Source organism: Cavia porcellus, unplaced genomic scaffold (assembly GCF_034190915.1).
Source record: "Cavia porcellus strain 051 isolate PalLab524CR breed Dunkin Hartley unplaced genomic scaffold, mCavPor4.1 scaffold_1, whole genome shotgun sequence".
Lineage (NCBI taxonomy): Eukaryota > Metazoa > Chordata > Mammalia > Rodentia > Caviidae > Cavia > Cavia porcellus.
In genome coordinates, this window is record NW_026947484.1 from 69,915,964 (window position 1) to 69,938,235 (window position 22,272).

At 40.2% G+C, this 22,272-nt stretch overlaps 1 protein-coding gene across 2 annotated transcripts in view; it reads right to left on the bottom strand.

The window, feature by feature from the left end:
* Rorb (RAR related orphan receptor B) overlaps nucleotides 1-22,272 on the bottom strand; it is a 179,345-nt gene that overhangs the window by 33,765 nt on the left and 123,308 nt on the right. For both annotated transcript variants that reach the window (XM_013155009.3, XM_063249712.1), the window contains exons 2-4: nucleotides 21,651-21,736; nucleotides 14,883-15,024; nucleotides 6,512-6,913 (exon numbers count right to left, since the gene is read on the bottom strand). In XM_013155009.3, coding sequence (XP_013010463.2) covers nucleotides 6,512-6,913; nucleotides 14,883-15,024; nucleotides 21,651-21,736 — 630 coding nt within the window. The remainder of the gene's footprint in view (nucleotides 1-6,511; nucleotides 6,914-14,882; nucleotides 15,025-21,650; nucleotides 21,737-22,272) is intronic.

Genomic DNA, 22,272 nt, shown 5'->3' on the forward strand with positions numbered 1-22,272 from the left:
AGCTAACTTTCTTGGTAAAGGACCGCCTTTATAGAACAATCGGAAAAGATGAACACACTTAAATTGCCTGAAATTGATGTGTCCTATGACAGCCCTATGGTTAGATGGAGGAAGTCAGACACAACCCCTCTCAGGACTTTTATTTTGTGCCTTAGGAGTCATTTAACATCCTCAGGTCTTAGTTTCTTATGGTTTGCTTCTCTCCCACAAGAGAATTGGCAGTGGTGATATTTTCCGAGGGTTCTGTGAGTCTGAGAGGCTGCATGGGAATTTTGTTCTGTTTTGTTTTAACTCGTGAGGGAGAGGTTCTCCAGGGTTACGGAGGGTGAGGATAGCTCGCAATCTTGAAAGCACTAAAAAGTCCTGGGCAGGACAAGCAATAAAGCCTAGATTCCATTGAAATCTTTACTTACTCTTTAAAAACTACACCTCTACACGTTTGCCAAAGGACAATTAATGGATCACAGACAATGAAACCTAATGATAAAAACTGTGTGGGGCACAATGGCGTTAGGATAGTCAGTATTTGAATTTTGTTGATGCATGGATTGATTGTTAACCAAAAAAGCAGCAGCTCCCCAATCTCACCCCCCTTTTGGAAGTTTAGTCAGTGCATTTCTGACCTTTAAGAAAAACTAATTTAGGTGTCAGAAGGCAAGGGAAGTTCACAATCCCCTGGACTTTCCTTTCCTCACACTGTTGGAGTGATTTTTCTCCCTAGTTGATCTCCTTAATGATGTAGTAGACAGTTGCTTTTAACCTGAATGCCCCCTTGGGTTTGATACAGGTGCTACTCAAGACATAGAAAATACACAGCAAGCCAACTCTGTTTTCTGTACCATTTACAAAGGGGCGGTTAACTGTGCATAATATTTTGAAGCAGTTGTAAAATATTCAAAGCGTGTGAGGGTCGACACATGGTGTCAGTCTGAGAAGTCTAGAAGTTTAAGTGATTTAGCAGGGGGCCAGAGTCCTCACTTTGTAAACATCCTGAGCTTGTGTAAGAGGAAGTGTTAGAGATGGTGTGAGTGCTACACTTACCCAAGGGTGGGTAGCCTGCTTACAATATAAGGGAGGACAAGAGGTTTGCTCTTCCCCTTCTCTGTGCTCTCGTTGCTTTTTGCTGATTTCTGCCACCCTGAACTGTCCCCCTCACTATGCCACCCTGCTTGGAGCCAGCCAATTATGGATTGAAACTTCCGCAAACTGTGAACTAAATAAACCTTTCCTCCCTTAACTTTGGATGTTGGGTATTTTGTCCCAGCAACAAGAGAAAAGTAACCAAAGCAAAGGATATAACATTAAAAGTGCTTCTTTCAGACTCTAGTACTTGCTTGGGATCCTTAATAATCAAGTGAAACATCATCACCTTTTATATTCTGCAAAATAAAATACCACTAGTAATATTTTCTGAATTTCCTTGTGGTTTTGGCAGAATCACTTTTAGGCCAGTCCGTTTTTGTGGTCTGTTCTATTAATATTCAACTTCTGTAGCAGGTACATTTAAAAATGAGGTTTAGTTCTATTTTTGACACTTAAAATTCCAGCCTTTATGAACAGAGCACAATGAGAATACAAAAATAAACCCATGTTTAGGGCCATAGAGGAAGAGATCACACTGGCTTGTATTTATCTGGAGAGAAAATTGCTCAAAACAGTAGCAAACTCGGCTGGGCATGGTGGCATATGCCTGGATTCCCAGCATTTTGGGAGCCAGAGCAAGAGGACTGCAAATTTAACCCCAGGTTGGGTCATTTAGCGAGGCCTTGTGTGAAAACAAAATAAGACAAAACAAGACTAAACAAAACACCCAGAAAACTCAGGTGATGTGTGTAAGAAGCAATTTATCTCCATTAGCACGAAAGCTAATTTGATGGATATTTTTTCTTTTTCATAAGCACTCTGCTGGGTTGTCTGAGTTGATTGTCTGGTACTCCTAGATGCTGTCAATCAACTTGCAGTTCACGTGAGCTTTCCTTAAGTGTTTCAGCTCCCAGAATCCCCTAAGCTGCCTGACAGCCATGGATGAGAGGAGACACAGAGGTTCCACACTCCTGTTCTCCTTGTTTTCAGTGTCCACTAGCTTCCTCTCCTAGTCAACCTCTTCAAAATGTTATCTCCAAAGACACAACAAGCACACCCACGTTCCAACTTGCAATATGTTTCCAGCTATGTCCTGTTATACCTGCTGCCTAAATATTAATTTCCATATTATTTCCCTCGTCTTGTTCCATGACTTCTGTTTCCTTTGAGGTTTTGAAAAGTGCAAGAACACGATCCCTGAAATGCTCCATGTGGCTTCTGCTCTCTTACCTATTTTGTTTTCCTTTACTAAAATTCTGGGGAGACAAGTTGGCTGATGAGAAAGGCAGCTCATCAGCTGACCCCTGCCACCCCTCTTGGTGTTATCCCAGCATGTCCAGGACTGTCCACGCTGCCCTGCAAGGATTTACTGCAATGCACGTTTCCTAGAAGGTGAGGGAGAACCACGTGCTGCTTGAGTGCACGGAACATTTCAAAATTAGGTTTCAAAAGCGTGCCTGGTTGTCTAGGGTGGTGGAATGACTGGAGGTGGAATTAAGGTTTACTGATGAGCTGATTCCACGCTCTGGGGAAATCCTGCATTCTGTTTGACACTTGATGTTTTTCAACTGGACCATGGGATGGTTTCTTCACCACCGACCTGAGTGTCAGTACGAGGCTCAGATCAATGAAACTGATCTTAAAGGATGTCTTCGTAACTGATTTTAAAGGATGTCTTCGTATTCTGTCATAATAAAGCATTATTGTTGGACTCAGTCTGGGAAATTTGAGTTCCTTGGTGTATTTTTAGAAAGTTTTTTTTTTTTTTTTTCTGGATTAGAAAGTGTTTTTTTCCCCCGGGGTGTAGTCTTGATTCTGGTAACATTCATATAATTGACTCAGGGAGCAGCACATGGTTGCTTACCTTGTTTTGTTAAGGTTCCTAAACCTTTTCTTTAAATTAAAATTTCAAGCAGTAACAAACCTGCACAGACTAATTTAAAGACTGGTATTGAGCAGATGTGATTTGCGGAGGTGGGAAGGAGGCCTGGGCACGGGCGGTGAGGGAGAGGGGGAAGAAAAGCAACAGAGACATGGTGCCTGGATGGAGCAGTTCTTCACCATGAGTTCACTATTATACATGGCAGACACACACCAATAAATAAAAACCTTAAATAAACCGATGGATGGTGTCTAAACAAGTATGATGAATAAAAATTTAAAACTTTGTTTTTAGGATGATCCCATCCCAGAATAATGACCTGATTCTATGTATTTCATAGCGTTCTTAGAAGCCAGGAATCAAATCGTGATTTCCAGTGGCCTGAAATGAAGTTAGAAAGTCTTTGGTATAATATGACCTTAAGTTCGCTCAGTTATAGTAGTGTGACCAAAATCATATTTTCTCGTTTGTCTACGCAGGTTCTTTCTGTGACAGTTTGCCATCAACTAGATTGGCTTAGATGCCCATTAATGAAATCAGGTCCTTAACCTGCAGATACTGTAAGCTTCAATCTCCAACACCTAGAAGGAGATTGTACAGGCAGCACACACCAAGCATGTCTGGTGGTGGAAATGCCAGTTTTCTTGGGAGGGATTCCCTTGTTTGGTGGAAGGAAATAAACTATAAAGGTTAATTGAATGAGTTTTGATGTTACTCAGACCTGGGCACAAATGCGTTCTTGTTTTTAACAATGCATAATTTCTGAGCCTCAGTATTTTGCATCTGTAGAATGGACATGCAAATGCATAACAGTCACACTAACACTTTTATGAGCATGAACTATAAGACATTTGCTTAGGACTGTAGTCGCTAATAAAAGGTAATTATATTGCCACCAATAATGAGTGATCTCAGTAAATAAATATAATTCTATCATTAATAATGATCATGTTTAACATGACAGATGCTACCCAAAGAAGTCATGAATATTAAACTCCTTCTCCCCATACAAACACAGGGCTGTTAGTGGTCCAGGTTTACAGCTGAGACTCACCAAGGTCAGGTAGGAGAAAAGGCCTGACCAAGTCTTGAACTTTGCAGTTTGGCTTAGAACAGGAGATCTTAACTACACCATTCTGCAGTCCCTTCCTACCCAATGACACTCATGGACCTAGTGTTTTGGTGGAAAGACTGGCGATCGTTTGGATAGCGTGGAAAGACAGTGCCCACTCTGCGGTTTACCATGGGTACCTAGACGTGGTACTCACAAAATAGGTTTGTGTCCACTAGGTGGCATTGCTGTTTTAATAAAATCTGAAAGGAGCCAATATGGAGGCTCACCAATCTGCTGGATTTGAAAGCTCTCGCAGGACAGTCTAATTTAGGTCTACTTAAAGCTGATGGAGGATGCCTCCAAAACTCAGAGCATAGGTACAGATCTGTAGGACTAATGGATCTTTGAATAAGAAAAATATATGCTAGTTCGTTTTGCTTGGCAATGTCTACAGAAAGTCTAGGTGTGAGATTATCTAGTCCATTCTGGCAGTTCATAGACAAAGACTGAGGGCCACAGAGGGGAGGTGACTTGTCCAGGGTAACCCGGACCTGATGGTTTCACAGTAGCTCTCTTTCTGTAACCCTTTCTACTGGTGTTGAATGATAAGGAAACTGATTTCTGTACATTCAGAATACTTTCCTTCTGGGTACGGGGCAGAAGACTGTCTAACCATGGTGAGCTTTTGTTTCACTGTGATTTAAACATGTGTTCCCAACCGACAGTATAGTCAGGAACTTAGATATTCAGAAGCATAAATGCCAAAAAGTGGTGTCTTTTCTTATTTTCTACTTTCACATGCTTTCTTGGAAAGACTGCATGCCTCGGCTTAAAAAGCTGGTCTTTATTAGGTGACTGTGTAGGTTGTGAGTACGAAAGCCTTAGCAAGTAGGAGCTTAACTGATAACACAAAGATGCTGGAATCAGAATGCGTGGAGTGAACGCAGGCACACTCATGGAGTGACCCCAGGACCCTGGGACCTCCAGAGTCATCTGTTTCTGTAGTAAAATGGCAATCATATTTCTGCTTATTCCTAAAGCCCTTTGTGAAAAGTAGATGTCTGCAAAGGAGCTGTGATAAGGATAATAGCAGTAATTGAATATTTTCATTATTAATGCAGATTTAGTTCTCTACATCCCTCAGGTGTGACAGTCGTTACAGGTGCTTTGTTAACTTTCCTCACTGTCACGGGCTGAACTGCTATGAGGGAGACAGAAGATTTCAGGTTTATGGTTGTGGAACATCACTGACTCCTCAACTAGATGGTACCAGTAGCCAAGAACATGGCTGTGGAGTTCACTATGTGCACACAGCACCTGTGGGCTGTAGGAACCTACTAGAAGGTGAACAAGCACATGGTACCCAAATAATAACAACAGCAAGAGTTAAGAAGCACAAGCTAAAGTGTTGTAATTATCACACCATCCCTGTGAACTAGAGATTAGTATTTTCTTCTTTGTGAAGATGTGTAACCCGGGACAGAGAAGCTTGCTCTGGCTTCAATATCAAGCCAGAGAGTCAGGATTTGAACTCAGGGAGCCTTGTTCATTGGCCCTACCTGTGGGCTGGGGACGAAGGGGCCTTTGGGGGACCTGAGCTCTGACTCTCTGCCCTGGTTCCTGAATGCTATGCTGGAGGCCGGTAGAGGGCTTAGCTCTTCTAGCTGCTGCATACATGTGACTCTGTCACCCAGGCAGGTAATGAGCTAAACCTACATCAATATTTTTATGGCAGTTAGTTAACAAGATGAACTGGTTAAACATGCAGTAGACTCTTGAGAGCAATGGGGTGAGACAGTGGTAGCGGGTCGGGAGGGAGCTGGCTGGGGACCCGACCCTCAGAGATCACCCCTGAGGACCTGAAAGTCACCGCGGTCAGGGGAGGATCAGGCTGCCGATTCCGTCCCGCCTGGGACTAGCTTATTTGTCATCCTGTCCTTCTGTAACCTTCCAGGTCACATTCACTGCTATTACTCAGAATCCTTGAATATGGATTTCCAATGACTTTGCCAGTCTGTTCTGCCTTTACAGTGAGGAAAAAACAGGGGACTCATTTGCTAAGGTTTGTCCCCAGTTACAGCGAGAGGAGGGCCCCGTGCCTTGGTTATTCCACATTGTTTTGCTTTCTTGCTATTTCATTTTGAATCGCATCACTTTGGATACTTGTGTAATTTTCCTGTTTACACAGTAACATTTTTTTTTTCTTTTGGTGAGAGCCTAAATCCAACAGATAACACCTGTTCTTTCTTTACAGATAGCATCTTTCTAATTATAATGCCTTCTCTTTTCCTTGGCTTGGAATAAGCTTTTATAGGTCAAGGGAATAACAATATTTATTAGAGGACTATTTTAAAGTCATTTTATTTTCTCAGTAGCAGCCATTAATGCAAAGAATTCCACTTAGCGGTAAGAAAATGGCCTGGCTCATCGGGATAACGTACCTTCAAAGCAGAATTTCCAGAAAACAAAACACAGAGGACGTTTCCACTTACCGATCTCGCTCATGGTTATGCCCGGTGCTAGCTGCCCGTTGTTGAAAGAGCTATAGGTAAACAAGTTTGGTACCGAGCTGAGGTCATAGATGGGTTCTTGCTTTATCTGTTTGATCCCAGTCATGTCAAGTCCCGACTGATCCGGGGACGGCTGGCCAGAATCCACGCTGTAGTAGCCCTCAGACTTGGGCAGGTCGATGACGTGCCCGTTGGTATAAGTGCCGCTGGTCTCGCTGCCCAGGTTGCTCAGGCCGTTGCTGATGCTGGTGCTGTAGACCCTGGCCAGGGCCTCTGCGTCCCCGCTCTGCTGCTGCCTCTGCTCCTGCAGTCGCTGCTGGTGCTTCTGCACCTCGGCGTACAGGCTGTCCCTTTGCTTCTTGGACATCCTTCCAAACTTCACAGCTGGGGCGGGGAGAAAAACAGAACGTGGGACTTGCGGTTACCCTGCTGCTCAGCCACATGTGGTCACGGATGCCCACTCCTTCAGCGTCTAGAGGACAAGCTTGTAGCATCCGGCCTTCATTTGCACCCTACATTTAGTGGAAGGACACATGGCGGGGGACACATCTGTACTTGTTTCTGTCAATGAAAAACTGAACCCGAGCATGGTAATCAACTTCCCATCTCTGTAACAAGTACCTGACCTAGAAAACTTATAAAGAGAAGGGTTTCTGCTGGTGCTCAGCTTTGGAAGTTCTGGTCTGTGGCTCGGTAGCCCACTATTTTGGACCTGTGGTGGGACAACGAGTTATGGAGGGCGTGGGCTGAGGAAGAATAAGGGATTGGGTTCTGTTATCCCTTTCAAGGGTGCATGCTCAGGACCTGAGACTTTTCCCTAAGCATGGCCTCTCAAAGGTTTCCATCGCCTCCTAGTAGCACCAACTGGGGTACTAAGCTTTTAACATGGGTTCCTGGGGGACATTTGAGATCCTAAGTATAGCTCTAAGACGGGAAAAATAAAAACACGTGTTTCTCATTGCCATGAGGTCAGAAGCATATTTTTCTTGTTTTTTTCCACTTGTGAAACACATAGATGTACATAGATACACACACACACACACACACACACACACACACACACACACTCACTAGTGACTGGTACCAGCTATTTGAATGTTCACCGATACCCATTATTAACTTTCTCTGCTAGTTATGATTATTCGGATGCCAGAAAGGACCCTGTAATTTCACTTTTAGAACTACTTTGCAAATAGAGTTGGGTAAGACCCAGGAAATATGGCAGGGTAATGAACACAATTTCAATTGAAATGCATTATTTACCTTCTGTTGGGTTTGGGGGTAAAAGATAAGAACTTTGGAAAGCAGTAACTGTGTGCATCCAGTGCCCAGCATGGGAACCAACTGTAAGTACCTCTCCTCGTTCTACACAGCTCCAAGTTTTATTTTATCCATTTCTTCTGGCAAAATTCTCAGCTACTCTGAGGAAAAATGAAGAAGAGACTCTGCAAATAGTCACAGAGTCTTGCATTTCAATATGTTGTTTCTCATCTCATGAGGTCTAACTTCTGAGCTGTTATGGATCCTGACATTTTCCCTCACAAGTTATCACCTTTATTTTTAGCATATGAGCATCCTGCGTTTCAGGGCTACCTGGTCTGAGCTGCCCCACACTCTTCACCTCACATAAATGCTGGGGCCTATGACAAGCTTGGAGGCTCCTCTCTGGATCTCTATTTTCTTTTCCATGGTGGCAGCGTTCCTATCGCCTGCTGGCACTGGGAACTCAAGAGAATGTAACAAGAAGCAAATGGAGAGCAGGGAAGTCCAGCTGCTGGATTCAGGTGTTGAGGTAGGTTGTTTTCTGAGAATAATTAAAGGCTGAAGTGTTTGAGAATTCTCTAGCTGGAGGGGCCCATAGAAGACATTCATGCTGTAAGAGAGCTGCTGTTCACTCCCCACAATATCTCACCAAGATTCATGTTCTCTTTCCATTGGGTATAAAGCTACCCAATTGATCTGAGCACGGACTGTTAAGAAGGAACACATTTCCTGACAGATATAGCTATGTGATTAGGAAGTAGATGCAAATGTTGCATACACTTCCGGGTGAAAGGGTACACATTTCCCTCTTTCTAGCCAGCTGTAATGTAAGTGTGAGGGCTGGATATAGAGAAGCTTGTACTCTATTTCTCCTTACTCTTTACAAAAAATCTTATATTTTGGCTTTCTGATGATAAGTAGGAAAATGAAGTGGTAATTATCCAGTCATTTTTATGAATGAAGACAAGCAGTCTGATTAATTCCCACAAGAGTCTCATTTCCATCCCAGTCCTTGCTTTTACTGGGTCTTGAATCACTGAGATCATTGTGTTTTACTTTGTTTGTTGAGACACTGCTTTTATTAGATTCTGTGTCTCAGAGACAACTTTATTTACTTACTAACAGTAGTGATATTTCCAGTTTGTCTACAGTAACTTTTTAGGCAAAGCTTTCTCTGTACATTTATATGATACCGCTCTAAATCATTTACATTATTCTCCAGGGGAATAAGGCCTTTTTGTATGACAAAAAGTAAATGATAACAAATATTGATTCAGAAAGAGCTCTTCCCCCAAGCAAACACTGTGACACACTTCTTTATCTGATGCCCTTCTGTCCTTTGCAGTCATGTGGGTTCAGAGCAGCTGCTCGTTGTAGAGTTACAAAGGTGAATGAGAGAAGTGTTTTACTATAGACTATTATTTTTTTTTTTTTGTCTAGGCCAGTACAGATCTACTTTTTGGCTTATTTTAATGAAATAGTTTTGCATATATTGGTTTAAAATTTCCAAGAACTAAAATTCAAATGAGAAACTCTTCTAACTTGGAAAAAGAAATGTAGTGTTTATTTTAAAAGCACTTTCATATGATCCTTGCTTTAGATTTCTATTTGCTTTACATTTGGGTGAAATATGCCTTGTGGCAGATTGATTGCATTGAGGATTCCTCTCACTTATTTCTTTTCTGTCTGGGTAGGTGTGCTGCCCAGCTCTGGACGCATGGTCGTGAGATCTGCTCTGGACCAAAGTGATATTAATGTATGTAATATAAACAGGCTTTAAAAGGACATGTAGGTTGGGTACCTCAGCTAGACAGAAGGATGCCTGAACTAGCTAGCTGCAAAGTGCGTGAAAGCTGTCCACTCCTCCTCAGTACCTCCAGATGACCACTGGTGACCGCTGACCCCCAGAGCCGACCTGCCGCTGACTCAGGCAGAATTCTGTTGTTAACCACAGTCATCATAATTAGAGCTAACAATGTCAAAAAAGGGTCTGCTGCCCTTTGGGGCTCTGTTATGCTAAAAACCTGAAATTTAACAAAGAAAAGCTATGCCTTTTCTAAGAAATTCACTTAACAGGTCTTAGAACAACGGCTATACTTACAAAGAAACAACTAACGCTCCAACCTATTTTAGAATTATCAGCCTTCATCCTAAATCAAGGGCTTCACTGGCGAAGACTGTAACACCTTCTTACAATGAATTGCAAGCATGGCTCATTGCTATTTCAGTTTTACATCTCTTCCTTCAATAAAACTGGGGACATATTTGGGAAAGAATTACAGTGCATGGCAAAATAAAACTACCAAACTTTCATGACATACAAATAATTCTTTGTCACTTTTGTAATTATATTTTTTGCATTCATAGACCTGCTTCAATAAAGGCCAAGTTACTATTATATTTCTAAGTACTTAAATTCTTATCATTCTTCACTAGCACGTATGCTAAGTGTCTGCTCCTCTCAAACTTGAATTATTCCATTTATGATATTCACTTGACTATTGATGTGGCCTCTTACTAAGCTGCCACTTCTTATAAAGAAACCAGTACAATTCTGTGTACATTGTGAGTACTTTCTAAGTATTCAGTAATGATGGTAATTATTCATGATATGATTTTAATGCTCATTTCAATCTCATGTTTGAAATCTATTATTTCCTACTTTTTCTGTAGCAGAACTTCTAGAGATGAAAAAATGTTCTTTATGCTTCCCGGTATGGAACCCACAAACACAAATGGCTGGTAAGCAGTTGAAGTACAACTTGTGTGGTTAAAGAATTGCAATGTAAGTTTATTTCATTTTCATTAACAAATGTAAATGATTTAAATGTGACATATGATTGGACAATATAGTGAACAGAAGAAACTTGATCTATGAAACCTACCCTTGTAGGGCAATCTCTGTCTTTTTGTAGGGGTGTACCACTGAACAGGACTTGGTCTAGATTTTAAAACATTACTAATTAAATTAATTTTTTCACATTTTAGTTGTTTGCTAGGTTTTCTGTTTTTCTTCAGGCTCAGTATCTTTCCAGTTACCATTTTTCAGTAAAGTTATGTTGAATTTTCTTTTATAAAGGGATTAATTAAAACAAATTTGTGAAAGATTCAGTTGAAAGAAAAATAGGTAATATGGAAGAAATTTCGACAATCAAGTCACATATACCCATATTCTTTCATCTTTTTATGAACAAAATCACATATGTATATATTCAAAGTGGGTTTGATTTTTTTTTTGTTCTTTCACCTAAGCTAAATTTGAACAAATTCATTGTTGCTGAGTTTGCTATTTACTCATATATGTGCTGTGGTTAATAAAATTGTATATAAGTGAAAGTTTAGAAAACAATGAAGAAAACCAGTGATTTGAACAATGTTTTAAAGCTGTTTACTGACAGCTATGTGGTGTTAGTGCCAGTTTAGAGATTCCTGGAGCTGGGACTGTGTGTATAAAACAGAGAGAATGCACCACTGCATCTCCGAGGAAAGGAAAGGGTTGTAAGCAAGCTAAGTGTGATGACAGTTCACCTTGGCTTTGGTAATAGTGCTGAAGCAATCTGAAAGTATTAGTTTAGTGAGTAGACAAAAAGGATGGTAAGAGGAGTGGAGGGAGAAAGTTCAACTGTCATTTCTGAGTTCCCATTAGACAATGCGAATGCACCATAACTTCAAGGCTTTTGAATTCAATACCAGTTCTTGGCATTGCTTATCAACAGTTGATAAAGCTTAATCAACATCTGGATATTAGTATGATTTGTTTGGTGTGATGGACTCTTTATAATCAAGGTCCTGGCCAACTTTGTCTATTTGTCATGATAAAGAAGAAGTTTTTTTCTGAGGAGAAAGATAGATGGATAGATAGAAGCTGTGTATGTCTTCTTACTGCTTGGCATTTCCAACTACTACTCCTACCCTGATCCCTTTTCTTCATGATTAGTTTGATGTAAGACATATTTTGGAGGCATTTGGGGAATGTTGCAGACAGCCTGAGGATGGTCTCTGGGTCTAAAATTCAAATGGGTCACTATCCTCACTGCCCAGTGTCCTAAGACACCATGTTGATTATCTGCATGGAAGAGTTGTACAGCAGTAAGTTCCTGTCTCCTTGGGAAGAGACTGTGGTTGTACACATTAAGCAATATTCTCAACACATTGCCTTTATGCAATGAGATTCAAAACCCTCCTAGTCTTGGTGGGCTAAAGACACTGAGTGTACTGAATATGCCTGGAACGTACACTCATGTCTTGTTTGGTGCAGACCACAAGCCTGCCATTCCAGAAGAAATCTTTGTGTGTACGAAGTAACAAAAACAAATACACACATTACTAATTTAATGGTGAAGTCCTGTTGCCTTACTAGGTCATTCAGTGAATTGGTTACTAAGTGAGGAATTGTCTCTAGTACATGTATTACAATATTCAGGACAAAGAAATGGTCAGAAGAACTCCCAACTTGATGAGTTTGCTTTTGTTTGCATAACTCTTGCATGTAGTACTGTAATACATATCAGAACACAAAACCATGGTACAGTACTATACAGTAGCATCAGCAAAACTTACAATATGGTAAACAAAGCGTACTGTACAAAAAAAGACCTTAAGGCCCTGTAAATGAGAGGTACAGAACTCTACAAAAACACTCAGAGTCACAGCTCTGAGTGGCAGGTCATTAGTCCAAATGGTTGTTAAACAGGTAAGCTGTTAAACGAAGAATATCTGCATACCGGACAGTTTATCTGTTTTTGCAATTATTGGGATTTTTCTAGCTACTGTCAATTAAGATGCTGCCTCCATAGGGGAGAAATGAAGTGCAAAACCATCCACTCAAATTCGCATAGATTTTCACTAAATAAATTCTGAAAACCCTTTATTTGCCCTTATTATGTAGAAACAGTGCAGTACTATCCATCTACCCTAGGAGTAAACTTACGTGCTTAGTGAGCCCAGGGAAAACAAGCGAGACAAAAAACACAGCTAATAGGGACATTTTGGGAACTTGATCTATAGCTTTAGAAAGTATAAATGGTAAGTCTCAAGGTCAAATGCTTTCTAATTTTTTTGGTCTAATTTGTCTTATAGGTACATATTTGTACAAGATAAGTTTAGCCTGATTGTGAATCAAAGAAAAGATTAAAGAAAAAAACGCCACAGTAACACATTGTATTCCTGTTTACTAAGGGAAAACATATATCAATTATATATATATATGTATATATATATATACATATATATATATGTACTTGAAGTTTCTGTCTTTCTATTCATTTTTAATTTTATATATGCTACCTTGAATTTCTACTTCACTAGAGGAAATATGACTGGAGAGGTACAGGATCCACAATGGCTCACATAAAAAGATTAAGTTATCAGGGCATATCTCTCTCTCAGTTAGAGGTAGAAAAGAATTCCATAGTCCATTCAGCACCGCTTAGGTACCTGCTTTTATTCAGACCTTAAGGATGCCATGGAAACAAGACACAAATGGCCCCGGAACATCCTGTGTTCATTTATAATCTGCTACAGGAGAGCTGTCTAATCTCAGTAGGGAAAGAATGAATGCATATGAATGCTGAAAAATGGAAGCTGCAAATTATTTGTTCATCTTATTTGAGATTGTGTTTTTTTTTTTTTTTTGTTTTGTTTTTTTATCTTTTTCCTTTTTATCGGTACCAGGGATTGAACTCACGACCGCCTGCTTGCAAGGCAGGCGCTTATGCCGCTGAGCTAAATCCCCAGCCCCCGATATTGTCTGTTTTTGGAGCCGGAGCCAGGATGCCCAACTGGGTTGGCACTGGGAGGAGTGCACATATGTGACACACTGTGACTCTGACACTTGTCTATGTGAACTTTATGTTTTGGTGGAGAAATCTTGGGAATCGAACCCAGGGTCTCACACATGCTAGGTAAGTGCTTGACCACTGAGCAACATTAATACAGATTCTTTTGTTTCCTGCAAGGTTTTTTTTTTTTTTTTTCAGTACTAGGGATTTAGTTCAAAACCTCTGCAATGAACCATATCTTTAACCTTTTTGCTTTTCATTTTGAGAAAGGATCTTGCTGTATTGGTGAGTTGGCAAGACTGTGCTCAGTCTTGTGATTCTCCTGTCTCAGCCTCCCAGAGTGCTAAAATTACAGGCATTATTGCCTCACAGGACTCCTCCATACCCTTTCCAATATGTGAAAATCCTGCTGTAGCTTTCACAGTGTCCACTATGGGTCAGAATGGTGGAAACCCTTCTCTGGGTACACAGGACCAGCCAGCCAAGCTTCGGAGCGTCCTGTATATGCATATTCTGTTCCTTAGTATTTTCTTCACTAAGCGATTTGTGCACCAATGAGACTTTCCTAGTAATGGCAAGGCCCTTGTTTGCTGGGAATTTTCAAGTTTTAGCTCAGAAAGTCTCACATCTCAGGTCTCACTCTACTCCCAAGGAAATGTGGTGTATGGTCACCTTCACCCAGACCTGTGCAGCTTTCACTCACCCAGGTTGCATGGTGCAATCTTCCCTTCTTGTTTTGTAGGCAACGCTCTATGTTACATATTCTTAACTTTACTTCTTCACTCACTACCTGCACTGTGGTCCAGCTTTCTTCTTACTCTCAATTCTCACATTTACATTCAGTGGTTTAAAGATACCCAATGAAGCATCCATTTGAAAATCATCAAATAAGAAACAGGAAGGTAAATAACTGTTATGGTTGATACACTGTGTCAACTTGAGAAGTTTAGTTTAACTAAAAGAACTAGCAAAGAGCCAGGGTCCTTCCTTTGTAAACATCCTGAGCCTGTGCAAGAGGAGGACTGGGATGTATTGAGAGTACTACACTCACCCTGGGGGGCAGGGTGGACTGCTTACAATTTAAGAGAGGAGAAGAGGCTTGTTCTCCCCCATTTTGCTCTTTCTGCTTTTGCTATCTTCTGCCGCCTTGAAGTGTTGCCCCTCTGCCACACCACCCAGCTTTGGAGCCAGCTGATTATGGACTGAAACCTCCATAAACTGTGAGCTAAATAAACCTTTGCTCCTTTAATTGTAGGTGTCAGGTATTTTGTCCCAGCAATAACAGATAAGTAATTAAGACAACTCCTTACCATCTCTTGACATCCCTAGGGCAAGACACTTCTGCAGGCGGCAGTGTTGGCAACGGTTTCGGTTGGTCCTGTCAATCAAACAGTTTCTCTGCCTAGGGCAGGAGTAAGAGGCATTGTTCTGCTGACTCCTCCTAAAGAACCCCTAGAAGGAAAAAGAGAAAGGGGGTAAGGTGGATGTGTGAGAAGGGAGACATTATCACACACACTGGATACATTTTCTACAGTGAACAAAAGTGCACTTAATTTTAAAAATTCTTTGCATAATTACCCTTCAATAGTTCACAGATGTTTCTGTGCAGAAATATGTGTTATTTATAGAGATACAAAGGATCATTTTCATTCACACATTTATTTGATGCATGTTTATTAAAAGCATTTGTGAGCTGTGCATTTCTCTGCAAAGAAAACACGGTTCCTGCACCCAAAAAACAGTGGGGAAGAAGTGACAAAAAAGTATGTCACTGCCAACCAATGTGATGAGACAGACTCTGCTGGGACAAGAACACGGAAATGTGTCGAGTCTTGAGCCAGCAGGGGACACTGGCCCAAGCAGTAGCAGTGGTGGCATCAAGGAGCCCAGGCTCAGAGTGTGGCACTGCTTTCTCAGATTTTAATACGCATTTTCTCCTTTTGAATATTGTTTTAAATTTGTCTGGAAATCTGGAAAAGGGTTCTGCAAAGCAGTGGTGTGCCTTCTGATCAATCCCATCTTTGAATAAAGAAAATATCAGCTAAACCTTTCAATTGTAAAGAAGAGAAGGTGAGTATGGTGGCCCTTACTGTAACTCTGGCACTAATGGAGACTGAGCAGGGAATAGAAAGTTTGGGTCCTGTGTGGATCTCATGAGAGCCCGGCCCAAAATAAGTAAGAAAGGGTTGATGTAGCTGAGTGATGAGTGTCCCTGGGTTTGATCCTTGGTATAAAACAAAACAAACAAAACAAAATCCCAAACTCAACAAAACAGCCTAACAACAATATCAACAACAACAACAAACCCAAAATAAAATCTGAACAATTTGCCTTCAAGCCTATAACAGCATAAGATGCCTTCATACACGTATGTTTGGGTCTTTCTGATCCAAAATGAACTGCCATGGATTATACATGACGCTTCTAGTCTACATCTGTGTTTGTTGTTCTTTTTAATTCTTTAAATGTCATCCTCCCTTAGTTGTTTTATAAAATGAGCATTTTCTCTGGAGACTTGAAAGTCATCACTCATCCGTCCATGCCCCTCTGCAATCAGTTTTCCTAATCATTCTTTGCTCTTGAACTGCCTGTGGGGAAACCATGAAAACAGAGCTGTGAGCAAAAAGATAAACTAAAACAGATGCATGGAGAGAAACTTTAGGAGATGATAACACGGCGCATCATCTTTTGGAAGGACATGGCTTAGAAAGTTTGGGGTGGGGTAAGCTCAATGCTCAGAGTGCTGCAGGGCCTGGAGGACTGTCCCCACCTTTTGTCAAATACCTTCTGTGTGTCCATGGGTGGATAGAATAGGGCTGGATTTGCAAGAGGCTGGTGAGACAGCCATTGTGACTACAAAATTTGTGGCTCATCAAAATAATTGATAACTAGGAGAAGTAATATCTTAATGTAATACATTAAAAACCAGCATCAATGAGAGAGAACAATCAGCAGTTTAAAGAAAGACCAAATTGCTAGCATCGATTTTTCCATTTGTTATGGATTCCAGTGGGGTTCAGATTGGTACCAGGAGGAGAGCTTTGCCAACCTGTAAGAAATCTCAGAAATGGCTATGTGACCAAGGGTCCTTTAGAAAAAATCCCTGTTGGCTTTATGGTTGAAGCCTAAAGCCTTCGACAAGGTCTTGTATCCTCTTCACATCTTCCTGTGTACTATTTACTTGCTGGACCAGTGATGGCAGAATGAGCTTCTGATTGCCCCATTCAGCTGGAGTCATATTAATACAGAAACCACACGGAAGTCCCCAGGGCTTACAGAGACGTCCAAGGTTCTTACACCAGGAAAACCATCAGAAAGCAGAACCTCAGCACACCGGTCTTGATCAAAGATGACTTAAAATTTACATTTTAAGAAAGAATTGGGTGGTTTTTAATCTTTGGATACTACATTGCCACCAAGCAAAAGAGTTGACAGGAAAGACTTTTTTGAAGTCTCAGCTACGAGTCCTAATTTAAGGCCAATTTGACATTAATTATGAGGCTTTTCTTGCTTAACTGTGGCTCATTATTGAAAATGAGATTTTGGGCATGAAAAATATTCTGTTTCACATTTTATTGAATGAGGAGGCATTGAATAAATGTGTGAACTGATGTTTTATGGAAAGTGGGTTGTTCATGTGTACTCCAAAACAGTATTAGGAAAATTTAGAGGTTCATTACTAAATGTGCTGACATTGAAATCTAATCTTGAATGAAATTTCTTAAGTTTTCTATTTGGAAGAAAATGTAGCATTCTTACAAATGTGAGTTTTTCCATGAAATAAATAAAAATAATATGATATACAGGTTTTTGAAAAAATTTTAAAGAAAAGCAAAGAAAACAAAACAAAATAAAGCAAAGCAGAACAGAACAATGCAAGTGATACAGAACTTTAAAACAGGACAACAGGAAATCAACAGTGGCTACCATGTCTCTCATTTTCTTCAAAATAGCTGTCCATACTATCACACACCACAAAATCAAACAAAGCAAAACAGAACAAAACCAATCAGAACAAAAGAATGAAAGCATTAAAGGACTTCAAAACAAGATAATAGGAAATCAACAATGATTACCATAATACATCCCATTATCTTCAAAGCAGTGGCCCATATAGTCAAACACCATAAATTCTAGCAAAACAAGACAAAATAAAAACAAACCTAACAAAATTATGAAAACAATACAAGAATTCAAGACAAGATAATAGAAAATTAACAGTAGTTACCACTTTCCGTTTTTAGGTGGTTCCTTTCCTATCACTTTCATAATATTTATGGTGCTTTTTGAATCCCACTAACTCCTTCAGTTTTTTATGCTAGGGATATAACTTGGTGTTTACCCATATGAGTCCAAACCATTTTACCCATGAGCGTGATCTCCAGTTGCATTCATTTACCTACAAAAGCCTTGAGACTATCCTACTTTATAGCTGTGTAGCTTTCCATCGTATGAAAATATATCTTTGTTATCCATTCTGCAGTTGATGGGCAAGCTACCCCTCTTCTTTCTTAGAGGAACAACTGTATTCTCTCCTTTGATTTTTAGTCTATGAATTTCCTTTTGAGTTAAATGTTTCTTGTATACAGTCTATCGATAGATCTTGTTTATTTTATTTTTAAATTTTTTTATTCTAAAGAGATTAAGATAAAAGAGGACATAACAAAGCAGATCAGAACAGAACAATTTAATCAACACAGTATTTCACCACAAGACAACTGGATATAACAGTAGCTACCATAATGTCTCCTTCCTTGAAATTGGATCTTGTTTCTCGATCCACTCTTTCTGTGTTTCCTTTTATTGCTAACCTGAGGCCATCTACATTGATGGTTACAACCGGCCTGCATTAGCTCCTCTCTGCCCTGCTATCCTCCTGCTGTTGGCCCTCCCTTTATTTAGTTGCCTGTCTTGTTTGGCCATCCTCCTCTGCTGCTGTTCCCGGAACCATGGTTATGTTTATCTCTCTCTAGAATATCCTTTAGCACTCTCTGTAGAGTTAATTTCGTGGTCATGAATTCCTTCAGTTTTTCTTTATCACAAAAGTATCTTATTTTTCTATCGATTTTGAAAGAATAGTTTTGCAGGGTGCATTAATCTGGATTGGAAGTTGTTTTCTTTCAGGATTTAAAACACTTCACTCCAAACTTTTCTTGACTTGACGGTTTGTGTTAAGAAGTTTCTCATAATTCGGATGGGTTTTCCTTTTCAGTTTCTTTTTTTTCTAACAGCTTTTAGTATTCTGTTCTCGTGCTGAATTTCTGGGATCTTGATTATTATATGTCTGGACATAGATTTATTTTGGGTACGGCTAGTTGGAGTTCTGTAGGCCTCATTTTTCTGTATGCCAGCTTTCCTCATGTTTGGGAAGTTTTCTTCTATTACTTCTGTCTTTTTATTTCATTTGTGTTGACCCTGCTTCTTCACTGATACCTATTGCTTTTAAATTATTTTTCCTTACATCATCTTACAGTGCTTGAATTGTCATTTCCTGGTTCCTTGGTATTATTAAGAGATATTTTCTTTCATGGTCACAAGCTGTAATCCTGTCTTCAAGATCTGAAAGTCTATCTTCAGTCTGTCTCAAGAGGTTTTGCCAGCTTTCAATTGACTTTTTAATTTCTTACATATTTCTTTGAATCTGTTTTATGCATTGTAATTTCTTCCTACGGAGTTCAGTCAAGGTTTCCATCATTCTCCTATGTTCCTCTTTCTTTAAACTATGTCCTCTTTAGATGTGCTCAGCAATTCTTTCATTATATTTCTGATTTCTTTTTATACCTGAGACATTATTTCTGATCTAATTACTTTTAGCCTCGTGAAGTTGTTTCTTTACTTCAGTTGCTATCCTTTCGGAGATTTCAGCTGTGTGATTTCCATTTTCTTCCATACCTATATCTCCAAGACTGGTTTTGTGTGCACTGGAGGTCTGAGTTTGCCTTCTGTTCCTTCCTTTTGATGTTTTCCTGGGTTCTTCCCAACAAGCTGGTTGTGGGGCCCCAGGTACTTCCCATGTTGGCTGCCCCTTTGTGGTGTAGGGGAATGGGCCAGCACCTGATTCTTCTGACCCCAGGTTCCCAGGGAGGTAGCAGGCTTCTCCAGACCCATGCAGCTGCACTGAGGCTTCCCCAGTGGCAAGCAGTGTGTGGCAGTTGGGCTGCTTCTTCTCTCAGCCTGTGTGTTTACACTCTGACTCCCCTGATGGCAGGCACATGGGGGTGTGTTTGTCTGATTCTCCCTGAAGCAATTCATTCACTGGCTAGTGCGAAGCAAGGGGCTCCAGTGGCAGTCTGTGAGTGCATGGGGATTACCTGGCTATGTGTTCCTGTCTGCACTGGTTGCCTGCTGGAAGCCTGATGTACAATTTTGACTAGAACCTCAAACTATGTTCATAGTAACAGCATAATTTCTTTGATTGCGGATTTCTCTTTTAAAATAGGAGAGATGGCAGTAGTCCTGGCCTTTGACTTGTTGGATTATCTATTTGCCCAAGTCTTAAAGCATTTAGAAATTATTATACAAAGTCTAGTGCTTCTAAACATGGATGCTATATATCTCTCTCTTTTAAAGTCAGGTATTTCCCAAATAGGTTTTATACAGTAAAACATCAAATATTTGCATGATGACATTGATCTAAAAAACATTTTTAGTACATATACTAGATGACAGCCTTAAAATTGCCAAAGAAGCCAAAAGACTGGTAGAAATGTCTCCAGTGATAGAGAACTAAGTCCAGAGTTGTCAATGTTTATGAAGAAAGACAAAACAAAACAAAATAAAACACTATGCTTACCTGACCAGAGAAAGTACTAATTTATTCAAGGAGGGTAAAGAATTGTCAGTGTATTATTTTGCCTTATCATTTCTTTCTGATGAGATGAAAACTCCATTGAGGTGAGTAACCTATAATTCTTATCCCTTTTTCTCTGTCTTCTCTCCATTTTCTATTAGAGTAATCATATTTTTTGAGACTCTTATGAAGATACTGTCAGTTTTCCCCACATCATCACCATCTGATCATTTCAGTACATTTTGTTTTGTTTATGTTGGAAAGTCTCTTAAGATTAAGGTTGGGCCCCTTGAATTTGTAAGTGTATTACACTTCCCTCCATTTAATGCTTACTGTAAGGATCTACTGTGACTTCACCTTTGAACACAAATACAATTGGTCCTAACAATTGTTTTGCCAGGACAGCGATGTTTGTCTCCCAGCTGGTATTTGTCTTGGTTATGTGTGGATCGTTAAAGTGAGTCCAGAGCTCTTTTGATTTTATTCACTCTTTCCTTCTAAAGACAATTTTTAAAATCTATGGTTAAGTTTCAAATGTCTTTTGCTTCAGATTAGGTCTATTTCCTCAGGTCTATATTTTAGAAGCAATTCATTTACTGGAAAGCACTCTTTTTTTCTTTTTTTGGAACCATTTGGTAGAATTTAGCTGGGTGAGAACAGTGGAATGAATGTGATGAAACTTATTGTTGCCTCACATTTTATTATCTAAATGAATGACATTTATCAAGTGACATAACTGTTGTTTACATCTCCAAACCTTATCAATAATGAAGAGTTTGGGGTGGATAGTTTTCAGCTGATTTAGAGAGCATCTGGTCTACTTCTAACAATTTCCATGCTTCAAGTTTCTTTTTCTGGAATGTGAAAATAAAGAATGTCCATATGCATAATGCATTCATCTCTTTGACTTTCTCTTTCTCCAGCAGATAGATAGATAGATAATAAAAGATAATACATCTCTTAATCTTTATTTTAATCTTTAGTTTTGTCACATTGTAGTAAGGGCCATGGAACTTACCAGAGAAAGTTCTGATGAAAAACAAGAGTCAGTATTTATAGCTCTGTAGAAGAGAATAACTCAAGGCTTTATGTAAGAATCTCTTTTAAACGAGTTGCTGACTTCTTAGAGAGAAAGGGAAAACAAAACGACAGAAAGCAAAGCCCCCTGCCCCAAGCCAGAGGTCCTGAGCCTCACAGCTGGCATGGTGGCCTCCCGCAAGCCTCCCAGAAGCTGTGGCCTGGCCTTGGAGTAGGGGGTGCACAGAGCTGCCCGAGCCAGCGCCCCTACCTTGCAGCCTTCACACGTGATGACGCCGTAGTGGATCCCGGAGGATTTATCGCCACAAATTTTGCATGGTATCACTTCAATTTGTGCTGAAAGGGAAAAACAGACGTTTTCAGTTTAGAGTTTGTGCCCTTTCACCATTCACCTCCCCACTCTGCGATGCTCCTGTGTGAAGACCCCGCGGTGGGAGTGGGGTGTGCAATTACCTGTTACTGTTCCCAAGTTTTCTAAGTGAGGGGACAACCATTCACTGTTACTCTGTTTCCTTCTCTAACTAAAATAATTACATAAATAACCAGAAACCCTTAGTTTTCCAAACTTTCGTCTTCCCTACTTTCTGCATTTAAAGCTTAAAATAGTTGGAATGCAAAATCACATGAACTCATGGCTTTTACTTTACATTTGAAACATTAAGTCTCTAAGAGGTTTCATGTGACCTTCTCTCAATGCATCATATTATAAAGGAAAACTAGGGTGTGTGTGTGTGTGTGTGTGTGTGTGTGTGTGTGGTGGCTTTACACATTACGTGTTTGGATGGTTACTTGTGAAAATGTCACGAATGAATCATCTCCGTGTACGGGAAGCAGGGCCCGCATCTCCACTAAGGTACTGAAGCCTGGTGACA